Source organism: Anopheles stephensi, chromosome 3 (assembly GCF_013141755.1).
Source record: "Anopheles stephensi strain Indian chromosome 3, UCI_ANSTEP_V1.0, whole genome shotgun sequence".
NCBI classification, from domain to species: Eukaryota; Metazoa; Arthropoda; class Insecta; order Diptera; family Culicidae; genus Anopheles; species Anopheles stephensi.
The window spans coordinates 78789305-78800938 of NC_050203.1; the positions used below are offsets into that span (position 1 = coordinate 78789305).

Here is an 11634-nt window from a genome sequence, read left to right on the forward strand (position 1 = left end):
GTCTATAAGGCAAAAAAGATTATGGATATGGTTAAGAAGAAGCTTTAGACGAGTATGTTTGAGTCAAAGTCCGCATGGATAGTCCGAGTTGGATAGTCAGAAGTTTGAGCTGAATCCCTTTTATACTCAGATGAAAGCCTTTTGATCAAATCTGTTTCTGATACCAGGTTTTTAAGAGGGGTTTTGTGCTGTTTTGTTCGTCAAGACTTGCGACTCTCTGGAAGACACATAAAGCATCAAGAGCCTGCCGGGAGTAATCGACTAAAGAAATCTCCAAAGGTACATTTTCCCTCTTTGACGACGACGTTGCTGACGAGCACTTCCCTGTGGGGCATAAGTTCGGCATCTTCATCACGTGCCTCAGCCATCAGTATGCGACATATAGCGCCTCTAGAGACTGGTTGGAGTTCTCTAGATCGCCGGAGTTTGTGAAGCCTATAGGCGTTCAGATTTATCTGCTTACGTTGTTATTCGTAGCTACGATCGTACCACGGTAACAGAACTCCTCTGTCACTCCGAGATCGTCCCCGTCAAGTTTTTAACGCATACATTAATATAGTTTGATTTCAACGAATCAAGAGCAGTTATTGTATGGGAGAACAACCCCCTGCATTGCTAACCACGTTGAACCGTCTACAAGTCCCCAGGTTGGATCACTACCGCACAGCAGTAAACAACGCGTTGCATAACAAGCGCAAGCGCAAACTGGATGCTGTCCGGCGGCAAGCCTTCATTCTTTCGCAACGGTCAGCTCAGTTCCCGTTCTTAACCCGGCGCGTACGGATCGCGGTTAAGCGATGGCAATGAAGCTAGTCCCGTGCGTAGTGCTTTTCCTCGCGTGGGGAATTCCCCGCGATTGTGCTGGTCAAAGGTGAGTCAGTTGGAAAGTGAGATTGTGAGAACTAGTGCGAGTTTGCATGCGGCCCGTGCGAATTAACAAGAATTTGCAATGTTTGTTTAGGTATGCAATTATCGCTAGCCGTACCGTGCGGCCGCACGCTATTTATGACATGATCGTAACCAACATATCGCCTACCAAGAAAGAGTTTGAGTGTGAAATTGTGGACTCGAACGATGTGATTGTCGGCTGGTACCCCATGGCAGTACCACCGTACGGTCTAAAGAAGGCACTGATGCGTGTAAGTGTATCGGTTAGCTAGTATCCTGAATGTCAATTGAGTTGATCTCGTTCTTCTTTCAGGTGGAAGGCCTGGAAGGAAAAGGATACAAGCTACAAGTTTGGGACAAACATAAGCGAACACTACTAAACTCCACGGCGCTGGAGTGCATCCGCAAAAGCTATTTGGTGCTGTTTCAAACTGATAAGCCGGCGTACAAACCGGGCGATCGGGTTCAGTTTCGTGTGATTATTCTGTACCCAAATGCGGCACCGGTAATACGCATTCAGCCCGACTTTTTCATTACCGATCCGGACAGGTTGCGCATGAAGCAGTGGCTCAATGCCACACTGACGAGCGGAGTGTTCGAAGGTAGTTTTCAGCTGGCGGAACAAACAACGGTCGGCCTGTGGACGATCAGTACCTCCCTGTTCGATCAGGTTCGTTAAGGTGACCTGCAGACTACGTTCAAGCTAAACAAAACCGTCCTCTGTTTACTGACAGCAATATAAGGATTCTTTCCTGGTGGAGGAGTACACGCTTCCGTTGTTCAAAATCGAGACACAAAGCGTACCGAAGCGCTTGCTTCACTGCAAGGACCCGAAGATGTCTCTGAAGCTGAGAGCGTCCTATGTGCAAGGTGGTGCCGTACGGGGCAATGCCACAGTGATCGTTCGGACGCACTTCAACAACTATCCATCGCAAACGAAGGAAGTAGCACGGAAGAACCTGCCGATTAATGGGGTAGCCCTTGTGAACTTCCCGACGGACCTCGTTGCGAAGAACTGTGACGAAGAGCGTACCGTTTGGTTCGATGTGAAGGTCAGCGAGAGTTCTACCGGCGTTAGCTACAACGCCACCTCCACCATGACGGTCCACAATTCTGAAGGTGTAACGATGGAGGTACTGGACGGGAAGGATGCTTTCTATCCGGGTCAGCCGATGCGCGTTAAAGTGAAGGTAGCAACCATTCTCGACGAGAGGCCACTCGTCCGTCGGAATGTGAGAATCTTGTACAGAGTGGTGGACGAGGATCATGACGAAAGGGATGAAGCGATGCCGAATGTATTGGTACTGCAGACGAATGGTAATGGGATTGTTCATTTCACTGTCAATACCACCATAAAGACGGTGGAAGTGAATGTGGAGGGTATGTACAACAATCAAACAATCCCCCTAGTCTTTGCCTACCCGATGTATGAAGACAAGAGTTTCGACTATCTCGAGATGCACTCGCGTAATGCTTAGTATGTACATCCGGATCGGGTTTTCTAGACGTGGATATTTTTTTTCAACTGAGTTTTTCGCTTTTTTCTAGCCACACGCTCGATCGCAACATCACCATCGATCTGTACTCGAACGTGATGCTTCAAAGAATCTATTATGTTGGGTACTGCATGAGCAGGATAGCTGTGCATGGAGTTCACGAGGCGAAGAATCCGGTCAAACACCACCGGTTGGAAATCGAGCCAATACGACTGATGAACCCACGGATGAAACTGCTGGCGTATGCCATGAAGGACGATGGAAAAATATTAAGCTCAGCAATTATTATACGGTTTAAGCCCACCAGCAGTACTGCGGTAAGTATTGCTCTTAAGTGACGCAAAACTCCGTTTATTGTTACAATCGTATGTTTTCAGCTCAATATTACGGCCACCCTGAAGGAACCAAACTCTGGCAAGTACGAGTTTAACGTTACGACTGAGGAGGAAGCCTTCGTTGGTTTGCTAGGTGTTGATGAGCGCATTCTGCAGCGATCGACGATAGACAATAACATTTCCCAGCGAAAGCTTGATAAAGAGATGCAAGACTTCGAGGACCCATCGGGCGTGTGGTCTCCGTATGACAGTTTTGGTGTAAGTAGTGGAGGACCCACTTTGTTGAGTACTCTGTTTTCATGTGTGTTTTATGATCTCTCATTTTGTACCGGACAGAGTGTTGGAATGACGATCCTTACCGATGGATATCTTCCTGATGGTAAGCTTAACGGTTGATATCAATGTCAGTAGAGAACTTCACGATATCCTTTCCGTTTTCGTTCCTAGTTGGATTCGTTCCACACCTGAGTGAGTTGGCACGAGCTGGGACAGCTCCCGAGCAGGATTACAGCACACGGGAGGACTTCCCCGAATCATGGATCTGGGAATCGGCCCAAGCACCCAAGTAAGTGTACCAGGCCCGAAAAATCTAATTCTCTTCAGCATTTCCTCTAATAATTCTTCAATTCTAAAGTGGCAAAGCCTTGTTCGAGAAATCGCTCCCGGACACCATCACCACCTGGATAGTGACCGGATTCTCCGTCAGCCAGCGCAATGGCTTACAAATACTGAAGGAACCGTTAAAAATAAACTCCAAGAAGTGGATCTTCGCACAGCTCCATATGCCACCGTCCATTAAACGGTTCGAGGAAGTTACGGTCCACTGTCTCGTGCATAATTATGGTGCGGCTGCTAATGTGACGGTGGAGGTGCGTCCGAAGCTTAAAGCCGTCACTCCACTTTTCCTTGCCCAAGGAGCAACGGAAACCGTTCGAATTAAGCTTAAATCGGCAAGTGTCGGTGAGCTGGCGGTGGAAGTAATTCTGAGAGGACCCACCGGGAAAGTGATCGACGCATTGCACCAAACGATTCCAGTTCGACCGGAGGGCTTAATAAAAACGGTGGAAGATGTGCGTGTCCTGAGCTTCCCTAGGCACGGTAAACAGAACTTCAGCCTTTCGCTGCCGGCGATCGAGAAGGATCGAGGCACAAGCTCTGGAGAGGTTACTCTCTCGGTGATAGGTAAGCAGATGCAAGATATGTGTAGAGCTTGTTTAATCCTGGTTGGGATTTACTTGCAGGCACGATTCTCAATCTGAACTTCTTCGATTTGGAGCACATGGTCAAGTCCTCCCATGGCAACGGAGAGGAGAACCTGCTGTTCCTGCAAACCACTATGGCCGTGTACGATTATTTGGAAAAGACGAACCGCTTACCACCGGCCAGCAAGGAAAAACTTCTCACCTACATGGAGGTGGCCTATCAACAAATGCTAAGCCATCGTTTAGAGGATGGGTCGTACAGCACTTTCAAAAGAATTCACAAGTGTGGCGATGTCTGGTTTACGGCCAGTGCGCTGGTAGCGCTTCAGAAGCTAGCCAAGTACATCCCCGTAGAAGACTCGCTGCTTACCGATAGTTTGGACTGGCTTGTGCTTAACAGCGCAGAAGACGGCGGCTACAACGAAAGCTGTACGATCGTTCATCCACACATTCAGCGTACGGGTGGAAGGGAACTCTCGCTGGCAAGTAGCGTTTTGTTCGCTTTCGTTGGAGGTGGCTCGAGCAAACAGTATGAGCAGCTTACGAAGAAAACTGTATCGCTTCTACTGAGCTCCCCTATCGAGGATGTGTACTTACTGGCGAAAACGACCTACCTGCTGTCCCTTATGGGACATCCGGAGAGTGTGGGAATGCTTGTCACACTGAACACGATGGCGGTAACGGATGGAAAGTATCGCTTTTGGAGAGTTGCCCGACGCGAATCAACCTCTTTGGTCGATATGAGGGATCAGGAAGCAACGGCATATGCTCTGCTAGCGAACCTGAAGCAGAACACGATCGATCAGGTCGAAATGGTACGTGTTGCGCAATGGCTTCAGAAGCACAGCTTCGCCGGCGATCGGTGTACACCGTCTCTAGAGAGAGTGATCGCTTTGGAAGCTCTCGCCACAGTGGCTCATCTAATCCCTAGCATCGTGCCCAGCATGTACATTGCGGTGGGTAATGTAAGGTTTGAAGTAAACGCAACGAACAAGGAACTGCTGCAAACTGTTACCCTTCCGAAGGGCACTAGATCCGTTAGCGTTTCGGTGCGAGGAAGTGGTTTAGTTTTGATAAAGCTCTCCTACCGATACAGTCTGGCCAATGCTACTACCACTGGAAAGACTGCGTCAAATCGTGTCCCAAACAAAGGACCGATCGGTGTGAACATTAAGAAGAAAGCGGTCAAGAATAGTATGCTGGCTCTGCACATGTGCTTTTCGTTGATTCAACCGCTCTATGTGTACGAGTCGGATCTTTGGAAAGCGGCTATCGATCTACCAACGGGCTATGAAATTGATGAGCAGCAGCAGCGTTATGATAACACTACCAAGGTGAGTAGAGGAATTGGAGGAGATACGGATCGGATATTGATGTGGGTTCTATGTCTCCCAAGAGCGCGATTCTGCTAGAGAATAATTCTCATCTGGAGCTCGTCTGGGATGTACGCCATGTGACGGAGGTTTGCTATGCAGTTACTGCCATCTCCCGCTTGCTGCCGGTGGACCTTATGCCAGGACTGATTTATCTTTCCTCGTTCGATACGAAAGGTAGGGCTATCGCTTCACGAACTTCAGCCATTTTAGTTGAGGATCACTCATGAATTCCCATATACTCCACAGATATCGTAGCTGTCTATCAATTTTAACTAGGATTAATCGCCTGAGGTACAACTGAGGTGATTACCTTTCTACCGGAGACCTTTCGGTGTTGTAGTGCCAAGGAAGAAGAAAAACTACAATACTCACTTATAAAATAAAGTCCTCCTATGTTGCATTTCATCTATTTGCATTATGTGAAATCCCGTTGAGAAAGCATCCCCCCCGCTACTTTAAATTGATGATCGCCACTGATGGTTCACACCACTACAAAAGCGCTCATTTTCAAGGTTATGTTTTGTTTACATCGGGACGGACCGCTCATACCGGCATTCGCGAGTGACTCGCAAATCGCGAGAGACTGAGCGAGAACGAGCGATTGAAAGGGAAGTCGCGCGTTTGCGCATAAACTCTCCCCCAAGGTTTGGCCCACATTGGAAGGCTAGTACCGGTGCGGTTTGTATGTTTTGATTCAGCCGCCCCACGAACATCCAATCGCTATCACCAACATTGCTATAGGTGACGCGCGAGCGTTCAGTAACGGCGGGAACCCCAGTAACTCAGCAGCAGCTCAGTGATAAATAAAAGCATACGCCGACCAGTTCGCGCGACTCAGTTGTGTTGCGTTTGTTGTGCGGCGTAAAATACGTATCAAAGTTTAAGAGAGTTTGGTGTCTATTTGTTGGTATTAATCAGAAGTTTAAGCAATGTTTTCTAAGGGATGTGGAATACCATTTGGTGGTGAAATGCAGCGAACTGCTCCCGATCCGAAAGACCATCAAGATGGGTAAGCCGTCGTGTAATTTCGTGGAGCAGTAGCGCGGTGATACGCGGTTCAGGTTTTGGTGATGTCAGCGTTAGGGTGTATTTTCACGCATGAGTCATCTCCCATCGCAGCACAAAATCTGTTTGGTTGCTGCTTTTTATTTGATTTAGAAAAGCAACATCTGTCAATTATTTCGGACCATGTTCTCCCACAGTTTTCGCACGATCTATTTTTCGCGAAGCTATCAGTAAATTGATGTATGTTTATTCAACTGCTCCCCCTCCCAGTCACTACTCGATCATCGGCTCGAGAATTCTTCGCCCAAATTCCGTGTACTGTGTACAGGTGTCAACGTTCGATACGAAGTCACCGGTTGCGTTCCGCATATCGATCGTAGCCAAGGAGAAAAGCATTAAAAGTGAAGAAATTACCCTAACCGGCAATGAGTCACGTCTGCTGCGCTTTACGGTGAGTAGACTTAGAACTTAGAAAAGATTCTCCGTACATTAAGTGATGAATTGTCCTCAACTCTCCTTCCAGATTGACAGTATTCCTGAGGATGAGTACGAGCTGATGGCGGAAGGTCTGTCCGGCTTGGTGTTCAAAACAAAGGCTCACATAGATTTCGATAACAAATTCTGCTCGGTGTTGATACAGACTGATAAGTCTGTGTACAAACCGGGCGATACGGTTCGATACCGTGTGCTGGTGCTGGATCGCTACATGAAGCCGCTACCGGTGGACGACGGTGGCATGATGGTGTACATTCGCGACGGCAAGGGCAATCGAGTCAAGCAGTGGAACGATGCATCGCTCGGCGAGTGCGGTGTGTTCCAGTCGGAACTCACACTGTCCACCGAGCCGGTACTGGGCGCGTGGGACATCAATGTTGATGTGCTTGGATTGGTGAGTGGCTTAGGACGAAGTTTGACGGTCGGAGGACTATTACTGAACTTATTGTTTGCTTTCAGAAACACACCAAATCGTTCGATGTGGACGAGTATGTACTGCCGACGTACGAAGTAACGTTAGAATCACCCGGCCACACGTTCCTAGATGATGAACTGCTTAAGCTGGTGATAAACTCCAAGTACACCTACGGCAAACCGGTAGTCGGTGAGCTGACCGTGTCCATCAAGGTGGGCCAGTCCATGTGCTTCGGCCGTGGGCCAAACACTTCCAGCATCTGTCAGAAGGTGGTACCGACCGAAGGCAGGACGGTGGTGGAGTTCAACCTGAAGGAGATACTGCTCAACAAAATGTACATCCGCGAGCTCCAGATCGAGGCGGAGGTGTGTGAAGCCTTAACGGGGCGCACCCAGCAAGGATCGACCACGGTGACATTGCATGAAAATCGTTTCGAAGTTCGATTCATCGAAGAGTCGAGCTACTTCCCGGGACTACCGTACAACGCCTGGATACAGGTGACGAATCTCGACGGTAGCCCGGTTCGGGAAGGCACGAGGGAGGTTGAGATAGCGCTGCGAAACTACAACACGGATCTGTTCAAGCAGACCGGAACGCTGGATGATGCGGGAAAGGTGAAGTTGAACGTGCAGCTAGACGAGCTGACCTTTGATTATGTGAGCGTGGAGGTAAAGTTTCGTGGCAAGGACTATTACGTGCAGGGAATCACGAAGCCGCGGGCTGACCAGGAAGCATTTATGAAGGCGATGCCTTTGGAGAAACTGTAAGTGGAAGATGGCAACACATTTTGCGTGAAAGATCTTTAACGGTTACCGTGCTCTCTAACAGAACAATCCCCGGAACGGAGCTAAAGTTTGATGTAGCCTGCACGAAACCGTTACAGCTGGTGGCCTATTCGTTGCTGGCACGCGGGGAACTTTTGGCAGGAGGCGCCGTACAGGGAGCAGATAACAAACAGACCAGTATTACTATTCCGTCCAGCTACTGCATGGTGCCTCGTGCTAAGCTGCTAGTGCACTACATCTCCCCTACGGGGTACATCGTGTCAACTTATACGGAAGTAAAGTTTGGACGATTGTTTGAAAATCAGGTAAGCACTAGTTGACATCGATCTACGTTTGGAGGGATGATAATGAATGTGTTGTCATTTACATGTTTGAAGATTCAACTTACTCTTTCAAAAGACGAAGTGAAGCCGGGAGAGTCGTTGGATATTGATGTACGAACAGAGGAAGGCTCATTTGTAGGACTGCTGGCTGTTGATCAGAGCGTACTGCTGCTCAAGTCTGGCAACGATATCGGTCGGGAACAGATCGAACAAGAGTTGGAGATGTACGAATCGTCTCAAAGCCATCACCGCTATTGGAATAACAATTCTACATCGGATTGTCAGGTACTAAACGGATTTGAAGGATCACTGTGAAGAACTATACTGAAGGAGGTAATTTTGTTTATTTATAGTCCGTTGGAGCGGTATTGCTGTCGAACAGGTTTATTCCAAAAGGTAAATATAGACGAATTGTTTGAATGATGACGACTAACGAAGACACCTTTCCCAACTATTCCATACAGACATATTTCCCCGAGGTGTAATGTTTGCCTGCAGAGCAGCTCCGATGGGAGGTGTATTTGGCGCAGCACCCCAAATGATGCTAAAACGTGCCAATATGCCTATGATGGAAGCTGACATGATGATGGAATCAGCTGCAGAACCGACCATTCGTGCAAACTTTCCCGAAACGTGGATTTGGGAAAGTATTATCAACAGCAAAGAAACGGAAAGCATTAGAAAGATCGTACCGGACACGATCACGTCTTGGATCATTACTGGCTTTTCGCTCAGCAAAAGCCAAGGCTTTGGGTTGATGGACAGTCCGTCGAAAGTGAACGTATTTATGCCATTTTTCGTCACGATCGATCTACCGTACTCGGTAAAGCTGGGAGAAACCGTACGAATACCGGTAATCGTGTTTAACTACATGGATGAGGATCAAACGGCGGATGTAGTCTTCTTCAACGATAATGATGAATTTGAATTTTTTTCGGATGATGCAGCCGACCAGCAAGGTACGTATTTTGAAGCATTTATTCTGAACAGAAGAACTTATAAGAAATCTCTTCCACAGATAAACATCGCCAGGAAAAGCTGCCGGTGTCTCGTGGAGGTGGCAAAACGCTTACCTTTATGATAAAACCCACCAAAGTGGGACACATAACGCTCAAGCTCACAGCCAAGTGTGCGCTGGCAGGTGACGGTATCGAGCGACAGCTGCTCGTCGAACCGGAAGGTTTGCCACAGTACATCAACAAAGCTCTGTTGATCGATTTACGCTCGGTGAAGGAAGTTAGTCAGACGTTTGAGGTACAGGTACCGGCAGATGCCGTCCCCGACTCAACGAAGGTGGAAGTGTCCGTGATTGGGGATGTGCTGGGTTCGTCGATCGAAAATCTCGACTCGCTCATACGTATGCCGTTCGGGTGCGGTGAGCAAAACATGCTCAACTTTGTCCCCTGTATCGTGGTGCTGGATTATCTGAAAGCCTGCCGGCGGTTGACGGTGGAGATTGAAAGCAAGGCAAAGAAGTGCATGGAGGTAGGCTATCAGCGGGAGCTGACCTACAAGCATCAGGACGGATCGTTCAGCGCGTTCGGCGAGAGCGATAAGAGCGGCAGCACCTGGTTGACTGCGTTCGTGGCGAAATCGTTCCAGCAGGCCGCTGCTCACATCACCATCGAGGAGGATGTGATTGATAAGGCGCTCCAGTGGCTCAGCAAGATACAGTCAGCTGATGGAGCTTTCCCGGAAGTTGGCTCGATCTGCCACAAGGATATGCAGGGTGGTGCAGGCTCGGGGATAGCTCTAACCGCGTACACCGTGGTGGCGTTCCTGGAGAATGCAAAGCTTGGGGAAAAATTCAAATCGACCGTTGACAAAGCGCTAGCGTACATCCAGCAGCACATCGCCGAGCTTGATGATGTGTATGCGCACGCGCTGGCTGCGTACGCTCTTCAGATTGCGAAGCATTCACTCAAGGATGAAGTGTTGGCAGGTCTACAGTCGAAAGCAACGAAAGAGGGTGATATGCAATGGTGGACAAAGTCACTGCCGGAAAAGACTGAGACCGACTGTTGGTGGCATCGTCCGTGTTCGGTGAACGTGGAGATGAGTGCGTACGGGCTGTTGGCAACGCTCGAAACTTGTACCGGGCTGGAAGGTTTACCCATCATGAAGTGGCTGGTTTCACAGCGTAACGATAAGGGTGGTTTCGAGTCCACCCAGGACACGGTAGTCGGGTTGCAGGCTCTGTCCAAAATGGCCGCCCAATTATCGTCCTCCGAGGCGGATGTTTCGATTAAGGTAACAGCGCCAAATGGCCAGGAGCGGAATATTTCCGTCAACAAGCATAATACGCTGGTATTGCAGAAGCATGAGCTTGCCGTGGACACAAAGAAGGTGGACATGGCCGCGACTGGCACTGGTTGCGCGCTGTTCCAGCTGTCGTACAAGTACAACATCAAGGACGTGGACAAGGCTCCCCGTTTTATGCTGAAATCCGAAGCAAAGAAGGGATCGATCAAGAGCTGCATTGATTTGACCGTTACGACGAGCTTTATCCCGCAGGAAGATCAGGCCGTCTCCAACATGGCCGTTATGGAGGTGGATATGCCGAGTGGATTCATCGTGGAGGCGGACGTACTAAAGCAGCTGAAGGAACTTGAGCTCGTTAAGGTAGAATCCTATATCCAATAGAGCAAATCGAAGATCGAGCGTTAGATAGTAACTGTGGATTTCGATCTTCTTTCAGAAAGTGGAAACTAAGCGTGGCAACACGACGGTAGTGCTGTACTTCGACAACGTCAGTGAGGACGTCATCAAGCTGCGAATGTCCGCGTTCCAGAAGCACGAGGTGGAGAACGCCAAACCGGCCAATGTGATCATATACGACTACTACGACAATAGTAAGTATTGCGTGCAAACAGTACATGAGCGAGACATTCTACAAATTTTATCATCTTTCCATTACAGCTCGCTGTGCTCGTTCGTTCTATGAAGTCGCAGCTTGAGTCGCAGCTACTTGATGCGAAACCCATTAGCCTTGCGTTCCAGGATTGAACGCGCATTGATGTTTTGATGTGAAAAGAAGCTGCAACACAGATTTAAATACAAACGCACAATAAAACCGCACCGAGCGCCTCATATAAGCGGCTAAAATCATTGTCTTTCCTTCTAAATGACTCAAACAGTAATCAAACAATGGTGCAGAGCGTAAGCGTTCACCTATATTACTTCCTGCTAAGCGGCAGTTAAAAAACAGTTCAAACAAACAGGCGCTCTGTTTACCGATTCTGTTCTCAGAATTAAGTACTCTCGGCGAACGACATGGGCGGTGAGGTTGGGAAACTTTTAACTTCACTCCGCTG

General features: G+C 48.6%; 2 protein-coding genes across 2 annotated transcripts; both read left to right on the top strand.

Annotated features, from left to right (window-relative positions):
• The first annotated feature begins 710 nt into the window (after positions 1-710).
• LOC118514691 (alpha-1-macroglobulin-like) lies at positions 711-5702 on the top strand. Its single transcript, XM_036061747.1, has 12 exons — positions 711-871; positions 962-1139; positions 1202-1558; positions 1623-2365; positions 2437-2701; positions 2762-2977; positions 3056-3098; positions 3167-3284; positions 3354-3901; positions 3961-5255; positions 5318-5471; positions 5544-5702. The coding sequence occupies exons 1-12, from the start codon at positions 798-800 to the stop codon at positions 5567-5569; spliced, it is 4017 nt and encodes a 1338-aa protein (XP_035917640.1). The 5' UTR covers positions 711-797; the 3' UTR covers positions 5570-5702.
• A 395-nt stretch (positions 5703-6097) lies between these two features.
• LOC118514690 (CD109 antigen-like) lies at positions 6098-11418 on the top strand. The gene is made up of 11 exons (XM_036061746.1): positions 6098-6306; positions 6573-6753; positions 6826-7191; positions 7257-7975; positions 8041-8302; positions 8375-8605; positions 8674-8716; positions 8785-9279; positions 9339-10942; positions 11019-11172; positions 11240-11418. The coding sequence occupies exons 1-11, from the start codon at positions 6227-6229 to the stop codon at positions 11275-11277; spliced, it is 4173 nt and encodes a 1390-aa protein (XP_035917639.1). The 5' UTR covers positions 6098-6226; the 3' UTR covers positions 11278-11418.
• The last annotated feature ends 216 nt before the right edge of the window (positions 11419-11634 follow it).

Coding starts and splice junctions, on each gene's coding strand:
- LOC118514691 (XM_036061747.1), top strand. CDS start 798: ATGGCAATGAAGCTAGTCCCGTGCGTAGTGCTTTTCCTCGCGTGGGGA. Junction 872..961: donor CGCGATTGTGCTGGTCAAAG/GTGAGTCAGTTG, acceptor ATGTTTGTTTAG/GTATGCAATTATCGCTAGCC. Junction 3,099..3,166: donor CGATGGATATCTTCCTGATG/GTAAGCTTAACG, acceptor TTTCGTTCCTAG/TTGGATTCGTTCCACACCTG.
- LOC118514690 (XM_036061746.1), top strand. CDS start 6,227: ATGTTTTCTAAGGGATGTGGAATACCATTTGGTGGTGAAATGCAGCGA. Junction 6,754..6,825: donor CACGTCTGCTGCGCTTTACG/GTGAGTAGACTT, acceptor CTCTCCTTCCAG/ATTGACAGTATTCCTGAGGA. Junction 8,717..8,784: donor GAACAGGTTTATTCCAAAAG/GTAAATATAGAC, acceptor TATTCCATACAG/ACATATTTCCCCGAGGTGTA.